The sequence below is a fragment of the Protopterus annectens genome, chromosome 4.part0 (genome assembly GCF_019279795.1).
Source record: "Protopterus annectens isolate FY-2018-M chromosome 4.part0, PAN1.0, whole genome shotgun sequence".
Taxonomy (NCBI): Eukaryota; Metazoa; Chordata; order Ceratodontiformes; family Protopteridae; genus Protopterus; species Protopterus annectens.
Genome location: NC_056733.1, coordinates 1,504,436,146 through 1,504,463,421, shown reverse-complemented (window position 1 = coordinate 1,504,463,421; position 27,276 = coordinate 1,504,436,146). Strand labels below are relative to the sequence as shown.

Genomic DNA, 27,276 nt, shown 5'->3' with positions numbered 1-27,276 from the left:
AAATTCATCCATATGCTTGCACACAAAAAGATCTGCCTGACTCCACAGACTGGAAAGTGTGTATCACTATCACTACACGTGATCTATGCCATTTTTATTGATTCTATCAAGGAAAGATCTGCGGAGAACGCACAACTATCAGGATGTAAGATTTACACTCTTCAGTATTACTCGTACTTCAGCCTGGGGGATTCCTATACTCTATCAAGGAAAGATCTGCGGGGAATGCACAACTATCAGGATGTAAGATTTACACTCTTCAGTATCTATGGGAACGCCCAACTATCAGGATGTAAGATTTACACTCTTCAGTATTACTTGTACTTCAGCCTGGGGGATTCCTATACTCTATCAAGGAAAGATCTGCGGGGAACGCACAACTATCAGGATGTAAGATTTACACTCTTCAGTACTACATGTGCTTCAGCCTGGGGGATTCCTATACTCTATCAAGGAAAGATCTGCGGGGAACGCACAACTATCAGGATGTAAGATTTACACTCTTCAGTACTACTCGTGCTTCAGCCTGGGGATCCCCTGTAGAATTTCCTGAATTTTTACTTGCTTGATTCTTTGTTCTGCGTTATTATTTGCTTTTGTTACTAAATTGGTATACACACAAAATTTATCTTAGGAAGTTCATTAGTGGTGAGCAAATATGCTCTTTTTTGTCAATATTTAATCTCACAGAGAACCCCTCTCTCCCACAGAAATTCCTGGCTTTCTGACTACAAAAGCCATGTAAATGTGGGTACAGTCCTCAGGACAAAAATGTTATTGCACCATTGTGATATGACACATTATACAAATGGGAGCTAGTCAGGTTCTTTAACATTCAGTCCCTGTTGCCCTCTAAAAGCAAGCATCTCATACTAACAGGATATGCTAATCTAGCCCAGTAATCTTTTTGTACATAGCTCCTCCTTGTTTGCTTTCCATAAGAAGTGAAAAAAGAAACTGATACATTTTTATAAATAATAATTTGAACCAAGCTCTTAGCATGTAAATTTTTGGAAAACAGAGGAACTAGGGACAATGGATGGCCTTTGACTCTAATGCAGATTAGGTGGATTTTTATTATCTATCCCTGACTAGTAGAATAACTTTTATGGTTGTTTTATTAATGTTGGTGGGGATGTAATGGCTAAGGATTGCCTACTACACACAAGGTGCAGCAGGTGAGTCTCTCACAAGGGATAGTTGGCTAGGCTTAAAAAATACAAGGGAGGGCAGCTGCTTAGTACTAAACTATGAACTATGAACATACTTACCAGGAGTGACAGACTTCCCAAAAGGTACTTTAATGCATTTCTTGGTATTGAGTTTTAAGACATGGCTTTGGCATCATGGATTTGTCTGTATTATACCTTCCTGAAGGGTGCTCTCATCTTGAGGGGATTCAGTGGCTGCTCCCAGTTTGCAATCATCTGTGAACTTGGTTAGTAGATGCCAAAGAGGAGTGGGCTAGCACAGGGCACTGGTGAACCCCACTGGTGACCGGTCTATTTGTGTTGGTGTTCTCACTGAGTCTAACCTCCTGGTTCCTACCAGTGAGCCAGCTAGCTATCCAGCATGTTTTAAAGGGGTAGATACCTAGTTCCACAACTTTGTTGACAATGACCAGTGGGGTATTGTATCAAATGCTTTAGCCAGATCTAGGTAGGCAGTTTACATGATTTTCTCCTCATCCATTGCCTTAGTGACCTTTTCAAAAAAGTCCACCAGTTTCACTGTACATGACATTCCTTTCACAAAGCCAAACTGGGATGGAGCCACTATTTGGAGGTCTCCTATGTTCTTGTTGATAATTCTTTCAATGTCTTTGCAAGTAAGACTTGTCAGACTAATAGGTCTGTAGTTTCCAGGATCTGCTAAAGGTCCTTCCTTGTGAAGGGGAATGACCATCACATTCCTCCATTAATGAGACACAAAGACTGTTTTAAGACTGTAGTTAAATAATGACTCCAGGGGTCCTGATAAGCATATTTTAGACTATTCAGGAGGCATTTTGGGATGTTATTGGAGCCCATTGAGGTAGTGTTCTTGGCTTTAGTGAGTGCAGCCCATACATGCTCCCTAGTTATAGTTCGAAGGGTTATGTTTGAAAGTATTTTTGGGGGGAATGGTTCGGTGTGAGTGGGGAAATGTTAGAACTGAATTTGTCTGCTAAAAGGTTTGCTATATTGCCAGGCTCAGAGAATGTGGCACCATTAACCACCAGTTCACCACATTGCTATGTGCTGCCCTTGAGGTTTTTGATATAACTGTAGAAGGTTTTATGGTTATCTTTCACATGGAAGGTTATCTTAACCTCAAAGTTGGCTTTGCTTGACCTAATTAGCCCTCTTAATTGCCTGTTTACTTTAATAAGAGTTTGTATCTTTATAGTACTTACCCTTCCTGATTTTTGCCATATTTTTTTTTCCTTTTGTTGCATATCCTGTTTAATTTGAGATTCCACTAGGCAGTTTGTTTCTGGAGCTAGTCCTGGGCTTACATGCGTTAGGAACATCAGTTTCTATGCAGCTATTGACATGGTTGTACAGAGTTTCTGAGAACAGTTCAGCATAGGCTTGTATGTTCTTGGAGTTTTTAAGTCGTGTTGAATTTTGACAAAACTTGATAAGAGGTAATTTGCCTAACTGTTGATGGTTTTAATGGGATTACACGGTTGATTTTGATTTTGAAGGAGATAGTTTTATGGTCAGACTTTACCAGGGTGGATGCGACTTTAAGTGGGGGGGTGCAGCATTCTCCCATATTTGAGAGCATGATGTCCAGTATGTTGGAGCCTGTAGTGGGCATATTCACTATGTGGTAAATGGTGTTTATATTTACAAACTCCAAGAATCTCTGTGCCTGTAGATTTGAGGCTATATAGGATTTCCAGTCTGTAGATGGGTAATCAAAATCTCCCAAGAGTAGGGTGTTAGATTTGATGGTGAGTGTTTCCAGTAGCTCCAAGTGTGCATTGTTTGCTTTTTGAGATATGGAAGGCAACCTATTGATGCCAAGTATATGGTATGGGATTTTGCATATGGTTATCTGCACATGGAAGAACTCCAGCAAGTTATCCCGTTTGACCAACATAGAGGTATACTTGTTATTGATGTATATTGTGTCACGTCCACTTTAGCCCTTGTCTGTGCAGCTAATAGTCTAAAAGTGTGGAGGGCACTGATACCTTGTACTGTCAGTTTACTCTTTGCCACTTTAAACCATATCTCTGTAACTGCAGAGATGTGTATATTCGGTTCCCCTTCACAAAGTCGAACATTCAGAAACTCGAAATGCATATGGCCGACACCATATGCTCGAATTTCTGAAGCTCCACTTTGTGAAAGGGAACTACAAAAAAAAGAACATAATATGCCCCCCACACCCCAACTACTTATTTATTCCAACTCCGAGATCGCACTACAGCGTAGAAAGGGAAATCTCCCGTTCTGCGCTGTATGCCGTTCCCCATTCACACAGTCGAGCTTACACAATTTCAAGCATATGGGCTTGACCATATGCATTTTGAGATTTTGGCCGTTTGACTTTGTGAAGGGGGAACCGTATATTCTCTAGTGTGTATCTCCACACCCTCTGGGCTTCAGAGGAACAGCTGAGCCAAAATAACATGAAACATTAGAGAAAATCAAAGCACCCAAAGATGAAGTATCCTTACATTTCAAGTGGGAACAACACAAAACAAACATATGGAAAACTATTTGCACCCTGATGAAGCATTCTCAAGTCTCAGCCTTGCAATAAATTGAAAACTATAGCTTTGCAAATAAAATTAAGCTGTGAGCCCCAGAAGAATTTAATGACTGCTGAAAACAAAGCAGTCTCCCTAACGTCTGATAGGAAGTAAATGTTGACTTTGTAGCTGAGTAATGACTGAAGGCATGTGTTGAGTAAATATATCTTCTTTGCTAGTGCCATTGGATATGTTTTTCAAAAAGCAAGCTTTCTGGATATGGATGCAAAGTGAGCTTCCCAATGATTGTGAACACAATCAGCCATTCCAAAAGGCAGATCTAATACAGAAATGCCTTAAGGGAAAAGGTGATATTAGCACAATTAGAAGCACGACACAAATATACTCGTTAAATTGCATAATATCAATTAGTAAAATCTGCTTCAAATTAGCACAAATGAAAGACAAGACCTCACCGTTCTCTGTGTAAAAGATGAAGTTGTCTAGGAGCAAACAATAATTAGCATAAAATGAGGACTTTAATGCAACATAATTAAAAGACAATGCAATTCTTTCTGCAGCTGTGCCAGCATCTGCAGAAGCAATACAAAGAATGAATGCAGTGTCCGGGGTAACCCACTCAGTACCAAAGTAGCCATCGCACATTCTTTCCTATAGGCTACAGCTGCAGGTCATACATAATTTTTAACACTGGACAATGGAAGTAGCATAGGTTCATAGGTTCATAGGTTCATACTAGGCTATCTGCCCGAGGGCATTTACAAGCCTAGCCCATAGTTTTTTGTGGCTTCGCACCCCTTTAGTATGGGGAACTATACCCATTATTTTGCTGTGCCTCTGTCGAGCAGTGACACTGAGGTAATCCTGTATATGGGGTGTATCTCATCTCCATCCATTGGTCAAGATTTCTCTTGAACAAGGCCAGCGAGGTGCTCTGCCTCACATATACCGGGATTTTATTCCACAGCATAGGGAGTCTTTGGGTGATGAATCTATCCCTCCAGCACGTCCTATTAATAGCCGTGTCGAGGTTTAAGTCTCCCGCTTGTGGCTCTGACGGATCTAGATTTTTTGAGGTGAAGCATATTCATCAAATCTGGGTTTGACATGGCCTTGTATGTTAGGCAAAGGTCACCTCTGATGAATAGAGCTGGAGTTCTTTCAGTCGGGCAGCATAGGACAGATGTTTGAGACCCTTTATCCTTTTGGTGAGGAACTTTGTGGCCTCTCCAGCTGCTGCAAGTGTCGGGTCAGATACATTCGAATGGGGCATTGTACTCAATCATTGGTCTGATGAGTGATGAGTATAGGAGACTATGACCTTGATCTAGATGAGAATCCCTTCATGATAAGGTGGGCAATGTAGAAGGTCTTCCTAACTACTTTAGCTACATGGGTGTCGAATGACAGACTACTATCAACCTGGGTCCCCAGGTCCCTGATAACTTCTTCTGTGCTCAGTGGATTGCCACCTATTTGCAGCTAGGGGTAACCTTGTTTTTCGAAGGGTATGACTATACATTTTTGGCATTTAACTTAGGCCATGGCTCTGGCACCAGTTATCCGTTTCTGTGAGACCCTTCTGAAGGATATCTGTGTCAGATGTGTTTTCTACTAGGCGCCCAGTTTGCAGTCATCTGCAAACTTTGTCAGCATAACCCTCCTGTGTTTGCTTGCTTGGAAAAGTAGATGCCAAACAAGAGTGGGCCCATGACTGAGCCTACTGTGGTACACCACTTGTGACAGGCTTTGAGTCTGACATGGCACCAGCAACTCTGACCCTGTGGGTTCTGTCACTCAGCCAGTTTGCAACCCATCTTGTGATGTATGGGTTAACATTTAAGCTGATGAGTTTTTCAATGATACCCGAGTGGGGTATTGTATTGAAGGCCTTCGCCAGATCGAGGTAGGCTGTATGGACTGCCTTTCCTCATCAATGGCTTTGGTGACTGTCAAAAAAGTCAACCAAGTTTAGAAGGCATGATCTGCCTTTGACAAAGCCAAACTGGGATGGATCCAAAGTCTGCAAATTCCTATGTCTTTATTTATGAGGTCCATTATGATCCTCTCCATGGCTTTGCAGATAAGGCTTGTCAAGCTAATGGGCGGTAATTTCCAGGGTCGTGAGGCACCGCTTTGTGAAGTGGGACCACAGTTGCAGTGCACCACTCCTGGGTACGTATCCAGAGGTAAGACTATGATTAAACAGCTGTCCTAGCTGTGGGTTTAATTCCTCGTTGAGTTGAGCACACAGCCGGGGACACCATCAGGTCCCATGGATGCTGTGTTTTTGCTGGAGAGCAGTTCTCACTTGGGCATTGGAGATGTTTGGGGGCTGCAATCGCTGGTATAGATATCTCTCCTTTGGGGGAGAAGTTTGCACTGAACCTGTCAGCCAGTATGTTGGCAATGTCTGTAGGATCAGTAATCTTCACATCATTTTGAACTAGTTCTGAGCATATCTGGGAGTTTCCTCCCAGATTTCTAACATAGCTAAAGAAGGCCTTATGATTGTCTTTTGAGTCTTTAGCTATTTTTCTCTCAAAATTTGCTTTGGATGATTTTATGAGAGCTCTTAGTTTTTTACTTATAGTGATCAAGGGTGTCTTACCTTTTAAGGATTTTGCTCTATCTTGTAGTAGCTTCCTCCTTTTGTTGTAGACAAAGTGCAGGCATAGCACTGTTTATCACTGTGACAGATAGTTCTCTTGGAAGAAATTGTGTAGTAATATCTGAGCAGTCAATAAAGATTAAGAAAACACCACAGCACATAGAATTTGATGTTTTTAATTTTCAGATAACAGGAATCTAATAACCTCAAATCACATTTGCATATTTGGGGGAGCTATTAAACCTAATACTTCCCATTTCTTCCACCGTACTGCTAGCAGTCCAGTTTATTGCTTTGTGGTGTACCCTTTTGGATGGTCTACCACACAAGGCATATCACATGTAGTTATCAGGATTTTAATGTGTTCTTCTTTAATGCTCCTTGAGGATCATATAGACATGCCTGAAGAATCATTCTTCCATTCATAAGCTAATAAATGTTGTCATATTAATGATTGTATATGGCATCATGTGGCCTATTCTGTAACACAGCATAAGCTCTTCTCAAAAGTAAGTATCTTGCATTAGACTTGCTTCTTTGACAGAGGCTAAAACTGTAGCAGTTCCATTCGGTTCATCACTGAGAGATAGTGACTCTGCCTCCATCAACTCAGTCCTACATTGTTTAGTTGCCTTCCATTGTCTAAGATGTTAGCTCAACTCAGGCTGCAGAGAGTTTGCAGGCTAACATAACTGTATTATATTTGTTTGATAACAGAATATCTGTATTATGTATTATTTACGACCAAGCTATCCTGGAATAAAATTGTGATGAGGACTCTCTGTTCTTCTTTCAGATGTCTGTTTTGTGTAAGGAAAATGAACTTTTAAATGATCTTAAAATCATTTGGCCATACAGCTATATGTGTTTTAACTGATACCTTGTTCAAAGTCAACCACCTTGGTAGTAAATCAGCCTATATTTCCCAGTAGACATTTTGATTCACATTACATTATTTTGTTTGCTTCAAGTCACATGATGCATTTCAAATGCATTTCAAAATATTATTCAGACTATTCAGATCTGCATTCTATAGACTGGAAAAAAATACACTGCCACAAACTCATAGGCACAACACTTCCTTGGCTATATTAACACAAACACCCTAGACCAGATAATGAGACATCCAATCAGAGGTTCAAACATACTGGACGTAGTGCTGCACACCCCCCCCCCCCCATCATGTCCCCGCTGGTGAGGTCAGATCTTAAAGTTGTCTCCTACAAACTTAAAATATTCTTCATTAAGCTACATCATACTGAATGTTAATTTGTCAAAATACAATACCCCCTCCCAACCCCAAGATCACAGCAACCTGTGCAGAACTGTTCACAGAAACCTTGTACAGATGATAGCATAGAGGTTGCTATACCTATCAGAAGTAGGCCAAAGCAAACATCAGAAGCAAACCACACTGGTGAAATCCCAGCCTTAACAGGGTATATAAAAAAGTAAAAAAAAGTCATGGCCAAAATCAGAATGTGCTACTGTCATAAAGACAAGAGCTCATTGATTAAACTAAACAAGAAACTAAGATGACTAACTGAGTTCAACAAGGCCAACTATAAGGTCAAAATAGCCTCTCAGGTTAAGGACAACTGAAGGCCTTCATCATCTGTATCTGAGACCTTATAAGTAACATATATGAAAATGTGTTGAATTAGTGACAAAAGGCACCATCTTCATTGAGCAGAGGGATATAGCAATTCTTCTAGCTAACAAATTCATCTCAAACTTCACCCCACACTCCCTCCCCCGCTACCCTGAAAAAATCTTTCTAGCATATCACCCCCCCCCCCCCCTCCAACTGTCAGCAAGCATCAGGTCTTGGCAGTGCTTGCTAATGCCAAAAACACTGCCTCAGTGGGCCCCCACAATATTCTGGGTGTCTTTCTAAATTGCTTAAACCATTACCTTTCAGGACCACTTGGCACACTTTTTAACTACAGCCACAAAATGCATTGCATATCAAGCAAATGCAGAAATGCAACAGTAATCCATCTTCACAAGGGTGGTCAATCAAATGACCCAGAAACTACAGACCAATCAGTATGACAAGTCTAATATGCAAAGTCAAGGAATAAATTACCATGGAAATGAAAACAAGGACATTGGCAGCCTAAGAAACTGGACCCAACACAGTCTGGTTTTGTGAAGATCTTACCTACTTAACCTGGTAGATTTCTTTAACAGCATCACCAAAGCAATGGATGAGGGGAAGACAGGGCATACTGTTTACTTTGGCCTGACTAAGGCATTCAATGTGATCTCCAACTCGGGTATTGTTGACAAATTCACTGAACTAGGAATAAATCCCTACATAACTGAATGAATTGCCAGTTGGCTCACAGATAGGATCCAAAAGGTCATTACTGATGAGACCAGTTCCACAAAGAGACCAGTCACTAGAAGATTACCTCAGGGATCCAGTCTATGTCTGCTCCTCTTCGGCACCTATGTCTTGGAAGTCAAAGCTAATGTTAAGGGCCTCCGGCTCACCAAAGTTGCAGATGCCTGCAAATTGGGGAGCTATCACAGATTCGCTTCGTGACACTAACTTTCTGCAAGAGAGCCTAACATAGACAAATGACTGGTGTCAAAGCCCCAGTTTAAAACCCAATGACAAGAAGTACATTGTAGTGCCATTAGGGAAAAAGTCCACACAAGCTAATTACTTAATCGCTAAATCATCCTAAGAGCTGACCCAGTAGTTAGGGATATGGGAACGTATGTAGGTAGTAATTTAGCCTACAACCAACACATAGTAAATATAATAAGAAAATCATTCTATGTCAACAAAATTATAAGTAAGGGTATGGAATCCAGGTTCAAGGAGGTTTTAGTACCAGTTTACTTCACCATTATCAGACTTATCATTGAGTACAATGCCCCCTGCAACATATACCTGACCAGGTATTTGCAATAGTTGGAATACCCAAAGAGGTTCCTCACCAGGAAAATTCCAGGTATTAACACACTGCCCTACACAGATTGCCTTAGGGCTCTATTTCTATACTCAGCCTTTTACAAGTTACTGAGAGCCGATCAATACCTGGCATATAAGGCATCCTCAGATCTAGGCCTGATGGATCCTTTGCACAGCTACAAAATTAAGAGCAGTAGAAACACTAGATCCAAGTATTTAAACATTGCCTGTGACCTAAATATAATATGCTGGCAAGACCTATATGTATCTCAAAGGATCCCTACACTGTGGAATAAAGTCCCCATCCATTCTCATCCCTGACCCTATACAAATGTAACATTTGACCATTGGATAGGAAATTTTAAATTCACCCCAGTCTTGCCCCTGTGTCTGTAATGGACAAAGGCAGATAGGAAACAAAATATTGCCTAACTAACATACCCCCCCCAAAAGCCGTTACTTACCTTCAAGCTAACATACCCCTGCTAACAGACATCCAAGATCCATGGGGACATAATTGGGTCGGGTTGCATGGCTAGGCTTATAAATGCACTGGTGCTCATTAGCCTAGTATATACCTAGGAACCTATAAAGCAGATTTATAGATAATTATATGTATGGCTATCATAAAGCTTATATTAGAAGTACAGAAGGGGCTAAACAGTGTCAAAAAGTATATATATATATATATATATGTGTGTGTGTGTGTGTGTGTGTGTGTGTGTGTGTGTGTGTGTGTGTGTGTGTGTGTGTGTGTGTGTGTGTATATATATGTATATATATATATATATATATATATATATATATATATATATATATATATATATGCATGTGTGTGAGTGAGTGTATATATGTATGTATATATGTATGTATATATATATATATATATATATATATATATATATATATCTATGGCTGGGAGATGATAGTAAAACTATACACATATTAGTGAAGTCTGGTCATGGGAATAGAATTCTGAATGAAAGGAAACAGTCTGATGATATGGAAATCTGAAAATAACATCGGTATGTATCCTGGAGATATGCATGAGTAGAGCCAGTACTTTGATAGGTCAAATTCTAGTTATGTTTTAAATGCATTTGCATTCAAAATGGATTTCAGTGTTAGTTGGACTACACTGAAATAATTACACTCAATGTATATAAGTTCATGGGTGTGAGTTGTGTGCACCCATATGGAGTGTACAGAGGAGCTTGTTGCCCCCCTACAAAAAAATTCTTGCAGTTGAAATTTTCACCATTTTGATATTTTGGGGAATTTGTATTCCGCATTTTTTTTCTATGATATCTTACGATTTGAGGCTTTAATGGGGAACCATGGTGGGAGAATCTTTTTTAATTCATATATATGCACCAGTTGATGAGTGCATGCATGGTCTTCTGCTGCTAAATCATCTCACTGTGGGGATTTAGAGCAAATGTACTTTTCTCACTGTTGTGTGTTCATGAAGTGGGTACATTTAGAAAGTGTCAGGTACATATGTTAGCCCTCCCCCAATTTCGGTGATGCAAAAATATAATTAATTAACTTAATAACCTTTTTTCTGTTTTTACACTTCCCTTCAATTGTTTGTATAGTATTTATTTATTTCAATTTAAGTTATTCAGTAACTTCATACACACACACTCACATGCACATACATACATATGTATATATGCATATATTTGCAGATCACACACATACATACACACATATATATATATATATATATATATATATATGTGTGTGTGTGTGTGTGTGTGTGTGTGTGTGTGTGTGTTTGCTTGCATTACCTTAGACAAAAATATACATATATGTATATATCTATATATATATATCTATATATATATATATATATATATATATATATATATATATAGATAGATATATATATATATATATATATATATGGGTTCACTTCTGAAGCTCGAAATACTGAAATCTTGAATTTCAGTATCTCGACCCCAAGAAGCCGAATCTACATAATAGCGAAAGTTTAGAAGCGCGAAATTCAAAACCTTGAATACTGGAGGTTTTGAATTTTGCGCTTCTAAAGTTCCGCTATGGTCATGTATTCAGGTAAGTGTGTGTGTGTGTGTGTGTGTGTGTGTGTGTGTGTGTGTGTATGTGTATGTGTGCGTGTTAAGGGGTTTGGGTAGGGACTGTGGTGTTTGTCAGTGTGTTTTGTTGCTGTGATGTGTGTGTGCGAAGAGAAAGTAGCTTGTGTGGTGGTGTTTTGTGTATTTGCATGTAGTGCAACGTCGGAGTGAGAATATATAAGTAGGGGGGTGTGGGGGGTGCAGGGGGGCTTGCCCCTGCTTTCATGTAGTAGAGTAATTGTGTGTTTGTGTGGTGGATGGTGGGTGTGTGTATGTAGTAAAACCACAAAATTCAAAACCTCCGGTATTCGAGGTTTTGAATTAAAGCGGTTTTCAGTTTTCGTTGTTTTGTGGATTCAACTTCTTAGGCTCGAGATACTGAAATTCGAGATTTCAACTATCTATGCACTAACCTTAACCCAACCCCTAACCCTAACGTCCATCACTATTGCACACTCACTAACCCGCGCCCTAACCCTAACTCACTTAACCCGCCCCTAACCCTAAAGTCTGTCACTATTGCACACTTACCTTACCCGCACCCTATCCCTAACTCACTTAACCCATCCCTAACCCTAAAGTCTGTCACTATCACACACTTACCTTACCTTACCTTCTCAGCATCTGGCTTTTAAACTGTCGGTCATCTCAGTTGTCGATCTTCCAGTCTCGGTGTTCTTGTCATCTGTGTTTTGGCATGTCGGTGTTTTCAAGTAGACCCATATATATATATACAATATCTGTGTGTGTGTGTGTCAAGGATGTTATTCCTTGTACAGACACTCAGATGGTTCATTCTTGAGTCCTGTTTCAAAACTGGGATTTTTCTCTGAATTTAATGAAGAAGCAGGAAAACCAGATAACTGGTATATATGTAGGAATAGGTATTTGATTTTGTTCTGAATAATGGAAACATGAAAGGTGATTATTTTTAGTACCAAGAGGTTTACGTGATGTGGGTAGCTTGCCTCATGCATAAAACACCAAATAAAATAAAATGCCTGATCCTGATTTCTTATTACACTTTGTGCATTCCAGACAAAATTTTTATAAAGTACATGGATTGTGCTGATTAAAAAGACAAAGCAGGTAAGCTCTAGAGTGACATTTATACTCATCCTTAACAAATGTCAAGCACCCCCTGCTAAATTGTGAAGATAGAGTCTCAGACTAGGCAGTAAAATGGTCTAGTACAAATGAGTGGCAGTAAAAAGATTGGTTGTGGCTGCTGTACATCATGGGCATGCCCCTAAGTTATTGTTTTAAACTTAGAAAGTTACTAGAATAACAGGATATGTGTTTGCCTGATTTACTGAAGCATGCCATTATACCGCTGTACTCAGCCCTCTTCAAACCCATCCCAGACTATAACTCTCCCTTTGGTATGCACTTAACCAGACACATGCAGCAACTGGAACATCCACAAAGTTTCCTTAAAAAAAAATACAGGGAGTAAACATAATGTCCTATGATTGCCTCAAAGCCCTGTCAGATTATTCAGTATCATACAGAGTTCTGAGAGGTAATCTTTGTCTGGCATACAAGGCATCCCTGGGCCCTGTTTTGATGAATGTTTTGCACATCTGCAAAACAAGCAGCATGAGAACTACTAGAATAAAATAATTAAGTTTTGTTTACAAGATAAAAAGGACATGCTGAAGGGCCTGCTGTTTTTCTCAGAGAATTCCCATTCTATGGAACACTCCCAATCCTTGTGAAGCAGAATTCATCTTTATCCCAATTTAGACCAATAGATGGGTAATTGGAAATTCACCCTGGTCTGGCTCCTGTGTCTGACGGACAGAGGCAGTCACTAAATCACCCCTATAAATCAAGTTTGTGGTTCATACTTGGGTTCCATGGCTAGGTTTTTAAGGCCCCAGTAGTTGTAAGCCTAGTATACAGCTGTCGACCTATGAACCTATGATACAATGTCTGAAACCTAAATGCATGCCATTATTTAGTGTCTTCGTTCCTAGGTAGTTTGCTTGAAAACCAAGGACTTTATGAGGAAGACACAAAATATGAGGGAAAAATCTGGACATTTGAGAGGTACTGAAGGTGAATGTGTAGTAATACATGAAGCAGATAAAGCTCCATGCACTGCAAAGAATTCTGAGTAGGTCACCAATGCTAACCTAATACGATGTGTTCTTGATACGAATGCCAGGATTCACCTCTCAAACCTTTCTCTCGAGGTGAATTTCTTGGCATCCATATCTTAGGCACATACTAACTTGGTTAGCATCGACGAACCACTCAGAATCCCTTATATTTTCTAGGAGATCAATCTAACTATTGCATATGCTGTTATTTAATCTCTCTGTGCTTTTAAATAGCATTACCAGTTTGTTTGTTTACTTATTTATTTATGCATTTATGTATTAATTTGTTTGTATTCTAAGAACAGGAGAAAACTTGCATGTCTGTGTGTGTGTGTGTGTGTGTGTGTGTGTGTGTGTGTGTGTGTGTGTGTGTGTGTGTGTTCTTATTCATTAATTATCTTTACAACAAGTAATAAGCAAATAACAGGACACATAAAATAATGAAGACACTGTTGACTCATCATAGCATTCAGCCTCTTGCTTGTGGCAGAGAAAATATTCCATGTTTCATATATTTATATATGATAGTGATCAGCAACATGGTTAAACCAATTTCATTTCCACATTCTGTGATGGTATACTGTTCTTGCTGACATTTTTAATGGATTTGCTAATTCAGCATGTGTGTCTATCTTTCCTTATGAAACAAAACCTTTTCTCAACTATATGAATCCTATGTCATGCCACAAACAAGAATTGTTCTACATGATTCAGATGACTATTGAAATTACTATAGAAATAATTAATTAATATTCCATACATGAATGTAAAACTGTACTTAAAAGTAAAAATGAGCTTAATTCCTTACAGACTGTAACTGTGAATATATATACCTCATTACTGTTTCATTTTGTTTATGTCTTTCCCAAGGAAATCAATTGTTTTACACTGTCAGCAAAAACAGGAAAAATTCTGCTCCAAAATGTTAAATGGAGCATGACATCTCTTCCACACAGCACTCAATTGATATGTTACATTGTTACACAGCTCTACATTAGAAACAAAATGTCCTAGTAGGGAAATAGTGGTCACAGTAGAAGTAATAGGAACATAGTAATGAGACTGTGTGCCCATGATGCTTAGGGCGTTGGCAAAACATCTGAACGTATAAAAAGGCATATCAGAAATGAATGCTGAATGCTAATGATATAAAAGATGAAAATTACAGATTATTAATAAGACAGGTCATTATTCTTTGTGCATTACTGCAGATATGTAGTCAGAGATTTTGCTCTGATATTAGACATCTTGATTCACATATACCCTGCAGTTGTTGAAGCTAGATATCAGAGATGATGCTTTGTGAATGAATTTGTTTTAAAGTAATTTTAAAGTGCAAATATTCTAAAACATGTTAAATATGCACTGTAACCATATTATAAATTTTATATTTCTTTAAGGTGTCCAGTATGGATATGAACCATGATTTTATCTGTAACTAATAAATTGCTGTTTTAAATGCTAATTTCAATGTTACAATGTTATTTGGTCTTTGTAATTCTGAACAAAATGAAAATATACTAGTACAGATAAACATTTGTATTTATGCAGATCATTTTGCTTATATGACAATAGTAATATATTTACTTGTATCATTATTTTTTTAAATATGAGTTGCTGGTTTCATGTTGTGGCCATAAAGTATTTTCAGGTACAATAAAATATTTAATACAGAAACCATGTAAATGTAACAAAACATTTGATGATGATGCATTTCTATTACACTCTGTGTTGAACTACTAATGCTATTTATTCTGGGAGAATGTTTTATATAAAGTGGTTACACAGGAGGTTCTAGAAGCATCCCCAGCAGCAGGTTAATTATGTTTTCAAGTGAATTTGTGTGGATGTTTGCTGCTGCCTCAGCAGTAGTACTGACACTGATTTATTACACAGAGCATCACACAGTCCTTCTCTTCTTCTTTCGCTTTCAGGGAAGTCCCCTGTACCTTCAGTCAGGAAGAAATGTTACTGTGAACATTCTCAATGGACAGAAAAAAGTTGCAACACAGTTAACTACAGGTAAGAAATAAAGAGCATGTAAAGTAATTTGTTCTTGTCTCCATTGTGATTATCTGATAATGCCACTAAGGGGGGATGTAGATGTTTACAACTTAAACTGTATGCTATATGACCTATACTCAGGCACTGGCATATCCAATTTCCAATCAACCTTGATTTGCCAAAGGATATTATGAGTGAAATGGATAGTCAGCTTAAAGAAAATACACAGTGGACAAAATACAGTAAATAGGGTGCACATCATACCCCAGTTTAAGATATCAGTACAGAACTTTCAGCACAGTAGAGGCAATTGTTGTGCACTCATTTAATGTGACTTAAGGACTTAATCTTGAAGATCTCATCGTAGTAAGCAATGTCTGGCATTCCAGATAATGAAAAATGGGAGCAGGAATTATCAAGTAGGTAATTTAGTCTCAGAGTACAAATTTCTTTATTAACAGTTCAGGACAAAAAATATTTTATCAGTGGGATTACTGAGGTTATAAATAATGATCCCAATCTGATGACTTAATGTTTCGTTTCATGTCAGTCTCCAAATATTATTGTATATGGGAGGTTTACACTGCAGTTGTACTTCTTGACCATTTCTTGAGTCTAAACAATTGTCCTGAAGCAACTGCTAAGCTGCTGTCACAATGATTAATAATTTCTGATTTATTTCAGACGCTGGAAGTAGTACTTCTGTTGTTTCAGCCAACAAAAATGCAGGAGTCACATATTTCTCTTTTGGTAATTAAACTGTTTATTTGGAAGGAAGATTGACTTTACTCAGTACTTGGGATTTGTAAATGTTTGAGTTTGTCACTGCAAGTTCTCATTGTATATTCGAGAACAGTAAGTATGAGTCCCAGAACTGTGAAAATATAATTTCAGTAAGAGAGAAATGGTATAGACTGTCTGAAATGAATGCGTCTGGGGGGGGGACGCATTTGTTAGTATAATTAAGTAGCAGAATATGTGTAGGAAATCTTGCATTTTTTTAAAATGCTTTTAATGTGTGATTTCAAGTTTTGCATTTTGCTTTTATTTTAACAGATATACCATACATAACCCTTTAGATTTACAGGACATGCATTACTGAGTGTTATACTTCAGATAGGCTGCCTGTCATTGTTGTATAGTAATGGAAAATTATGTTAATTGGGTTGATCATCTGAGCATAATCCATTTTTAGAAATACAGAAGAATAAAATATTCACTTAACATTCCTAGAAACACAGCTAAGTTCAGTATATGCATAACTTATGTAGTGCAAGTGTACATGCAGGTCTAAATACAAATGTTATATAAGTAACATAAATTAAAGACATGAGAGTAGGCTATAAAATCTGATTTGACTGTTTATATTTGAGGAGATTCATAGGTTCATAGGTGTGTACTAGGCTAATGGCCCTGGAGCCTTTACAAACCTGGCCCGTAGGATTACCCTGACATTGTACCACTCAACCTTAGTTCTCAATGCCTCTGTTGAATAGAGCCATTGCAGTGATCCCCAGGGTGAGTTTTCTATTTCTCATCCACTCATCAAGGTTTCTGTTGAAGAGGGCCAGTGAAGTGCTTTGTTTGACATATATGGGAATTCTATTCCATAGCAAGGGCAGTCTCTGGGTTATAAACCTGTCACTCCAGCACATTCTGTTAATTGTGGTAATGAGGTTGAGGTCACTGGAGCATGTCAAAAGATTATTGTGTAATGAGTAAACACAGCATTGAAATTGGAATGCATATTCAGTTTTGGCATATGTCATTAAGATCAAGTTTTTTTATCAAACTGAAAAATGTCAAAAAAAGGTTAAGAGAAAAAAAAAGCTGCTCATTTCAATATTTGGTTGAATCTGTATAGTGAGTATAACCCCAAGCTGTTTCTGCAGGAGTGCGATCCATCTTTGCACTCCCCTGGGTTTACGGCTGTATATTATATAAACCATTGCCATTGTTATAATAGCCCCCTTTTTCCCATTTTTACATGGGGCTAGAATGACTTGTCAGCTATTGCTACTTCTGTACTCGGAGCCAGTCTCCTACCTTCTTTAATAGATATGCCCACCTGCTTCAGGTGTTCTCTCATGTAATCAGGCCATCTCTCTTGGTCAGATGTCCTCACCTCTTTTGCCTGCTGTACTTTTACTGCCCAAGTTTCTGTGACATACGGATGTACTGGTCACACCACTATTTTGTATACTGCGGTTTTCAACTTCTTTGGCGTTCTTCTGTCAATCATTACCTCTGATGCTTTGGGCCAGTAGGCTGCAGCACCTGTTATTATTGTTTTGACCTTCACATTCACACTTCTCTTCTCCTCAGCCATGACTCTTAGAGGCCTGAAGCTTTCAGCTTGTTTTACTGTCTTCCCTTCTATCTCAATTTTAAGCTTGTGTTGTAAGTATTTACAATTACTGCGGTGGTGGTGCTACGGTAGCATTGTCACCTCACAGTAAGACATTGTCCTGTTCGATTCTCAGCTAGAACGTCTTCTGCATGGAGACATGTGTGAATGGGCGTACCTCCGTTGAAGGTTGTGCATCAGGGCTGGCAACTCAGCATGTAAAAATCTACTGCCAATCATTATCGGACCGATGTTCCGCTGTGCCGACCCCTTACCGGGAAAAGCCGAAAGACACAACAACAACATTGTAAGTATTTACAATGGAGTATGTGACTTACTCTGACAGCAAGTCTTTTGGAATCTGCTCCCAGTTTATAAAGCCTTTTTATAAAGAACTTATACAGAAGTTAGACACTCACACTGAGAATAAGTCTTTTTAGAACCAAGGCAGGCTTACACCAGATTAAGTCACTTACAATGAGAACAAGTCTTTTGTGATCTGGCCTTGTATTTGACTGTATACTGAGATGTCAGATATTTATGTGATTTTTTTTTTTAGTTCAGTTCATGTTTCTTTAGAAAGCATGCTTCAGTTATAGAGAAGACCCAATTACATGATTGTATTTGCATATTCTATCCCAAATCATTTGGAGTTGTGATGCTAAACGTTCTTTTCCCTGTCTGTGCAGATTTTGAGATTAAGAATAATATGCACTTTCTGGTTTAATTTAGAAGGAAAATAGAAAATAAGAGACAAGACTCAGGGTTATCGAAGGCATTTATTATTTTTTACATGCACATCAGTGAGAGGCCCTGCTGAGCACATGTCAGTACTATCAGCTGCACATCATTTTCCACTTCCATTCTTTGTGATGTTGTCATATGATGATGACAAGTAATTATACAGCCTAAATGCCATTGAAATACATTGCATTAAAAATATCAGGAAAATGCAATACTTTATTTAAAAAGCAATGCTCAAGTAACCCATAATTAGAAGGCGTTTTCATTCATCTAAGTAACATTTCTATCTATCTATGAATATATGTTAATAAATGCATCTATTCTAGTTTCCAGTTATCTAATTGTTTCTCCTACATAAAATACAGTTCATGTAGAGCATTCTGTTAAATAAATAAATGTGTTATATTACATGTATAGTATCCACATATATTCCATGTACATATGTGCTCTTCTGCCTAGAGGATCTTACTTGTTTGGGTATCTTGATATTCTGTTATATTAAGCAGTACCTCAAAAATTCATGTTTTTTGTATTTTTGAAAACATCTTCCTGACCAAGAGGATCTATAACATCTTTCTATCTATTAAGGGTTTGTTTGTGTCTTTTGGCTTTTCCCGGTTAGGGGTCGCCACAGCGGAACTCCGGTCCGCTAATGATTGGCAGTTGATTTTTACGTACCGGCTTGTCAGGCCTGACACACAACCTTCAATGAAGGTACGCCCATTCACGCATGTCTCCATGCAGAAGACGCTCTAGCTGAGAATCAAACTGGACAGCGTCTTACTGTGAGGTGACAATGCTACTGCAGCACCACCACCGTGGGTTTTCTATCTATTAATTAAGGGTACTCCAGTTATATTTAATTATACTGATAAAAGATCCTGAAGGGTAAATCACTGGTACATTATTTTACTTGGTACATTGTTTTATTAAGCTGGTAGCTATTTCTTTATGGTATCCAAGAGTTTTGATGTTAGCCATTAAATTATCTACTTCTATATTAGTTACTGCAGTCAAACAATATATACAAATTGTCAGACTTTTAACAATATAATTTATCCATGGTGTGCTGCCTCCAGCTTCCAGAAAATAAACAGACATTACTTTTTTCAGTTAATTCCACTGAATAAGCATAAACTTACACCAGCACACTGTATCAGCACGTACCGTACCCCATAGGAAAGAGTGCAGAGCAAACAGCAGAAACAATCCCATATGGGAGAACCATAATATCAACACACTTTGTAATAAAAGGAAAAGAACTCTGACCAAAAGTAAGAATAGTAATTCCCAGAATGTTACAGCCCTTGTCAGTGAAATAAACAAACAACTCGGGAGCTTAATAAAATCCACCAAAGCCAAGTGTGAGGCTCAAATACCTACCAAAGAGAAACTAAAGGACAATCGCAAGGTATATTTTACTTATGTTCAAAAGCACGATGTTGCAATTGCTGAGCTGATTGTGAACAATATTATCTACACTAAGGCTGAAGATATAGTGAACCTGCTGGGTAATAAATTTAGCTCTAACTTTACCCCTCTTTCACCTCCATCTGTCCCTCAAGATATACCTGAATCTCTCACCTCCAGTTGCCACACAAGATCAAGTCCTAAAAGTGCTATCAAAAGCTGAAAATACTGCATTGCTGGGTCCAATCAATACCCTTGGATGCATCTTAAATAGCATGAAGCATAATTTAGGCACACCCCTAACAATGCTGTTCACCCTCAGCCTCCATACAGGTTTTGTACCAAGGGAGTGGTCATCAGCCTAGTATAAACCTATGAATCTATTAGTGATCAGCTTTATTGAACCAAAGTCACCATAAATACAAGTGATTCATGGAACTTTATATAAACTTCCAGATACATAAACAAATACCATCAGTTTACCACTGCCAATAACCTCTGTAACGTAATGTAAGATAAAGATCCAAAGTAAAACATTTTTAATTGAAACTGTACAGTATAACACAACCAGTGTCAATGGATTAACAAAGATTCAGAGCAGTGCTGAAGACTAATCGCTCCAACAAAAATAGTTCTATGTCTACACCCTAACTCTTCTTAGGGCAGCAAACCCAAATGTTTACTCCTAAGTGTGTGTATTTATTATGTCACTTACTTTGCCCAGAAAAGAAAAGGGGGAGCACACTCCTTAAAAGGAGGAAAGCTAACCCTGAATCTCTGTCCCAAAACATCAAACAGTTTAGAGCTTGTGAGCCACCAACAAATGCCTAGATAACTTTAACAGAAAACCAGGAGGAGGAGGAGGATGGATGGGACTGCTTGAGCTACCTGGACCCTTGTGAATACCCTATAAGTAGTCCCTTAGTCAGCCCACTATTACCAGAGCTCACTTCTCTTCTCACCTGATTACTAACATTACTTCCTTTTCTCAACCCCTCCCCAGCCTTAACTAAATAAGCCTGGCATAGTCTGCTAAACTGAAGAGTCTGAAAACCGTGACAAACCTGTCAGCCTGCATTCCTAAAGTTTAATATATCTGCATGCATACAACTGAAATTTAAAAGTGCATTGCATACTGTTATTTTTATGTATGCATATGGAAATGACTGTTTATGATTTGCTCAAGAATGATACTAGATTTTGGTCCATTTTAGGGGCAAGCATAGAAGAAGAATTTTTTTGTATAGTGTTAAGATAGTAACTTTGTGCCTATAACAACCTAGGCTGTATTTAGATCATAGAATTAACAGCCATTTATTGCAGTTCTAATCATAAATACTACTGTGGAGCAAGGGATGCTTCAACTTGTGCCAACAATGAATGCATGAAGGAATAACAAGAAAAACTAACAAGAGCATTATTAAATAGTTAGACTGGGATTTTGGCATTATTTTTTTCCACATAAATACTGAACAACCAATTCTAAAAGTAGGTAAATGAAGGCAACCATTTTACGTAACTTACAACTAGTATTTTTAGGGTCTATATTAGAACCTCAAAACTACAGTTTGTCAAACACCAAGACGTTGGCATGGAAACAGTGAAATCCTCAAAGCATGAATGGCCAATTCTGCAAATTTTTTCACAGATAAAAAAATGCTTTGCCGTTATTGGGAATTTGCCCTTTTCCTCCAATGTAGAGTGATCTTGAAGTTGGTATATTTAGTTAGGGGGTGTGAGGCGCAAAGCCCCCTACTTGATTAGGGTTGGAAAGTTTGTTTTGCTGTTGGTCGGCCAAGCTAATTTTTTCCCTGTGAAAAAACTTTGTGGAAGTGGTCATTTGTGCTTTTAGGATTTCACTGTTTTCATGTTGACATTTTGGTGTTCGACAAACTGTAGTTTCGAGGTTCTAATATAGACTCTATTCTTACCTAGTTTCTGAATATCTATAATACTGAAAGAGTGATAGAAGTCTATCTGTTACTGATAGATTTTAACCTTTTTAGTTATAAAGAAAATTCTGAATTATGTACATTTGAAATCTCAAAACATACAGCAGACAAACTTTCAACAGAAAAGGGCTTGATTCCATAGATTTGTCCTCTACTTGGAAACAGCAAGAAAAGGCCATGCAAATACCAAGCCTCTTCTGACCCTTACATTGGTCCAAACCCCGATCATATTCCTACTTGCAGACCTTTTTTTCTTGATTTCTTGGTTATTCCTTCCGATTCCACATTTTTTGGATCCTCTGTTCATTGTTTGGATTTCTTGCCATCTTAAGTTTTGCTTTGCTACTTAACTTGCTAATAATTCCACTGACAAAACATTTTTTTATTTACTACTTAACTTTTTATCAAGCCCTTTTCTGCTGAAAATTTGTCTGCTGTATATTTTGAAATTTAAAATGTACATAATACACAGTTTTCTATACAACTAAACATAAACTCATATGGTGACCAATGAATCACTTGGGGTCAGAATGTTTTTTCTTAAACTGATTGAATCAAAGGCCTTATATTCAATGACTTGTGTCATTCATATGCTTCCATGTGATTAATGTATTCTGGGTATCATAATTTGCATAGTCAGTGGAACATCAGCTTTGATTATGATGTGGTTTTTCATGTAAATTATTATCTCTCACCATAATACTGTAAGTTCATTAACTGTTTTGTTGGGAAATTCTTCCTAGTTTGACTTCATCTTGTCCAGGTATGTAGTAATGCCATCACATCTGTGACAGTTCTGCATACATGGCATGAAAGTGTAAGAGGAAGGGTAAAGAAATGACCAAGATATCCAAATTTATTTACTGTTTTGTAATTTTGATTGACAGCTGACTGCAATTTATCAGTTTGGGTGAATTATTTAGTCTTTTTTTAAAATATCAAACAGCATGATATGATTTTTTTTTAAATCAACATTCAGCCTTAGCTGTGTACATATGTGATATCATGGGATAGAAACATATATATATATATATATATATATATATATATATATATATATATATATATATATGCACACACATATGTATATACTGTATAGATATGTGTGTATATATACACACACACACACACACACATATATATATAATATATATATGTGTGTGTGTGTGTGTGTGTGTGTGTGTGTGTGTGTGTGTGTGTATATATACCACAGGAAATGAGATGCCTGTATTCCAAATCCCCAGGTTATCTGCATTCACAAAATTATAAATATTAGGGGCCTCAGCAGTGACATATGAGTTATCACTGATTTGATTTGTATAAAAAAGGATATTTGTGGTATACAGATCCACCAAAACCATGTGATGTCAGGTTGTGCTCAAATCATTGAGTGCAGTTGGGCAGTTAAGCTTAAGAATGCAGTCTTTCTTTTTTGTGACACAGTGTCAACGGTTTTATGAGACATCATGTTATCAGGACCTATATGTTTGCAGATGCTGTTAGTGGGTGATAACAGAGTAGTTGTTGTAGAGTGACCTTTGCAGAAGCCATGCTGTTCCTTTGATAAAAAGACCCTAATCCTTTTGAAGTAAAGCTGTGCAGAGATAGCCCATCATAAGTAAAAGAAGAGGTAGAATATTTATCTGGAACAGTTAGCTCTGTTTGCAGGTCCTGATGTAGGGAGCTGCATGATGGTCACAGCTTTTCATGCAGTAGGGCATGGGCCTGTGTTAAGGATGTACTGATAAAATGGATAAGCTAACAGCCCTCAACATATTATCATGGGGTCAACTGATTCTTTTCATATAAACTATAGGAGTCTTTTCTTGTGTTTCTAGGTGTCCTTTTCGGTGTATTATTTACCAGCTATTATTTTAAAAGGATGAAAGGTGGAATTAGGTGTAAAGATAAAGTTTTATTTGCTATGTGACTTTAGCGTTTACCTTTTGACTCTGCTCTTTATCAAAAATGAGAAGCAACTTGTCAGTTGCTGAGTTTAGTGAAAGAAATGTAATATCCCGGTTGCCATGATTAAGGATGTTGCCAGGTCTACCTCTCTTTCAACCAGCCATGTGGCTAGTTTTCTTCTAAAATCCTTAGGAGTATATTGACAAGACTGATTCATGTAAAACATTATCAGCTTTTTATTTTCATTTATAAGGCCACATATTTTCATTAAAGAAGTATGGTTTGTTTGAATGTTGAAAGCAGCCTGTGTTTTCTTCAAGATATTGAAAGATTGTCTGTGCCTTCTTTGTCTTTGTCTATAGACATAGTAACTCTTTCAAGTCAGATTAGTATCAGCAGGTACTCCTTACACACACTGGACATGTCATAATGGAAGTTAGGTACCTGACACAGGTCTCCTTATGCGGCAAATTAAAGGACTTACCTGAAATCAAATTATAACATCTTGATACCTGCAATGCATATTTGATTTGTAAACTACTGATATTTATGAACATTGGCCATTAAAATAGGTAAGAGTAGTACAGTAGCTTTAATTTTTTTTCTAGTCCTGTGAAGTGTGATATCAACTGAGCAGATTAGTGTTTGTGTACTGGAGGGTAATTTGAGAACACGACGTGTGAGCGTAGAAGTAAAAGTGCATCCATAGCCATGTGAGTGTGCATGTGGCATGTGTGGGTCTGTGACTGTTCCTCTGTGTGAATGATGAAGAATAAAAGACCCTCACTCAACATATTTCCATTAATATGTGCTCTCTTACTTTAGTACAAAATATTGAAATAGGTATCAGTAATTTTAACAACTGTTCAAATATTTCACTAGTAGAGCATTTTTAAACTCATGACAAGTGATCTCAAAGTTTAAAGTAAATGATAATTTGATAATGTATTCATCTTATTTCCAAGAATAACTATAGTATAGTTAATAAATTGTAGAATCTGTATGATTAAATCATTAAATGATTTTTTCTATCCTTTGACTGAGATTGTTAATAAATAATTGATATAGAGATCAATATAGATATATGGATGTGTGTGTGTGTGTGTGTGTGTGTGTGTGTGTGTGTGTGTGTGTGTGTGTGTGTGTGTGTGTGTGTGTGCGTGCGTGTGTGTGTGTGTGTGTGTGTGTGTGTGTGTGTGTATCCACCACTACTTAAGTCATCAGTCCATTCACTCCCTTATAGAGTGAGACCTGATTGCAGAAGACCATCATCCAGGCAGCTATCAGGCATTTTCTATTTCTGGTCCTCAACCCTGTACCCTCAGTGGCTGATATGTTCACTGGCAGATGACAGACTACCATGTTTTTATCTGATATGGACATATTCCTGTGCACATCCCATGAAGGCTGTCACAAAGATGCATCTTTGCAGTGCCAAGCATATTTCGACAGCTCACCTACACTTGTTGTGTACCACACACACACACACACACACACACACACACACACACACACACACACGCACGCACAGTTACACTGCAGCAGGCTGTATTACCTCCCTTTCCTAGGATGTAGAAACCTGCAAGCCTGTTCAGTCCGGCATCCCTCACTGGGTTTTCCTTATCCAGAAGATCAGTCAATACATGGTCATCAAGATCACAGACATGTCTTTATCCTCTGCATGATAGAGCCATGATTTTATTTTAGATTTTGTTGAGAAAGAATAATTTAAGGTTTCTGATGCTAGACAAGGCAGGATTGCATCATAATCTTTGAAACACAAGTCAATTGATCCATTTATGGCAGAGCAGCCTATGCCTTTAAGAACTGAACAGTCTAAATGTTTCATGATCCTGTAAAATAATGTATAAGTGACATTAAACATTTAGTTTACATTGCTGTTTTAGTTATATTTTTATAGTACTCATTAACAGTTTTATACGTAGGTTACATATTATGTGGTGATCTGCCACCTGAAGCAGTTGTGAATCAAGTTGCTTGTTTGATGTACCATATAAACATCGGAGAAATGTTGAACATGCTCATTCTCGAATATTATAAAATATTATCAAATATTATAAACACCATATCCTTAGCATTTACAATTTGTATTTATACTCTTTCAAAAGTAATATATCAGATTTTCAGAAATTGAACTATTTTATTGCTTCATGCAGAGGGCTTTAATATTGCAGCAATACATTAAATTCGTTATATGCATGGTGTCTTTACAGTGAAACTTTGTAAATGGCAGCTAAAGGTCACAAGCTTTCCAGTCCAGTTTGTTTCCTGTCCCATAGAGAGATCAACTAAGCTGCAATATCAGCCAGACAAACAGGAAACTGAGAAGTAATAAAATACAAATAATCCTGCTTTGACCACAAGAACCTGTAAACAGACCTTTCTTTATGGTCAACAGAGTAGTAAACATTTCAAGACCTTAAAAAATTAGGAACACACTGGTAGTCAGCAGTACAGCAAAACAGCGAACATTATTGGCACCAGTTTCATTTACCAGATTTGCAGTATGCACTGGGGTAAGACAATGCCCATTCTGTATGTTAGTATTTTAAACAAATTGGCCAAAGAAAGTGAAGTCAACTATCTTTGTGGTAAGTACAGCTGAAAAGGGCAGCATTTATTCATGTGTTTACAAATTCTATGAAGATAAAAACTGAACTAGAAATTAACAAAACCTAAGCTGTTCTTTATTTCTCTCACATATATGTTATAAGCAATTGTTTCATGATGTTTTAGTATTTGTACTAACTATAGTATTAGCATATATTTAAACAGTAACAATAAGTATGTCCTGTAGATATTGTATTATGTCTTGTTAGTAATATAATATGTATTGTGTCATAAATGTGGAGCTTTTCTCCCCGGGCCTCAGCTGAAAAAGGATTTTTGTCCAGTCGGAGTTTCCTGGAAATCAAATGTATAATAAAATAAAAATAAGCTATCAGAATTTGCCCACCAACAGCAAAAAATAATGTAAGAGCAACATGCTAAAAACCGGAAGCACAAATGATACAAAGTATATTATACATGGTTATATTTCATCAGAATTACTGATGACACGTATTCTATTATACAAGGATGCTCCCATTGCAGTTCTGCTAACAAGTATGAGATGTTCACCAAACAGAATGTACTGGGATACTTTTTATTGGTTTCAGTACTGTACAAATAAATGTCATAATACAGAACACAACAATATAACACATCCCCCCTCCCCAGATAAATACAGAAACTGCTGTCTTGTAAGAAAAATAACGGCTTTCAGTTTGTTTTTAAAATAATTTAAAGATGTGTCCCCTGTTGCAACGTTCCATAATATGTAGGTGTTATTGCCTTATTACTATTTACCCTGACCTCAGACAACAGCATCAGGAGTAGAGGAGCTACATCCTAATATGGTTTTCTTTTCTTTTCTGTACCTCTGTTAATATTATTTCAAG

At 37.6% G+C, this 27,276-nt stretch overlaps 1 protein-coding gene across 2 annotated transcripts in view; it reads left to right on the top strand.

The window, feature by feature from the left end:
- SGCD (sarcoglycan delta) overlaps nt 1-27,276 on the top strand; it is a 3,695,933-nt gene that overhangs the window by 2,780,351 nt on the left and 888,306 nt on the right. For both annotated transcript variants that reach the window (XM_044069343.1, XM_044069342.1), the window contains one exon: nt 15,385-15,472. In XM_044069343.1, the coding sequence (XP_043925278.1) occupies nt 15,385-15,472 (88 nt within the window). The remainder of the gene's footprint in view (nt 1-15,384; nt 15,473-27,276) is intronic.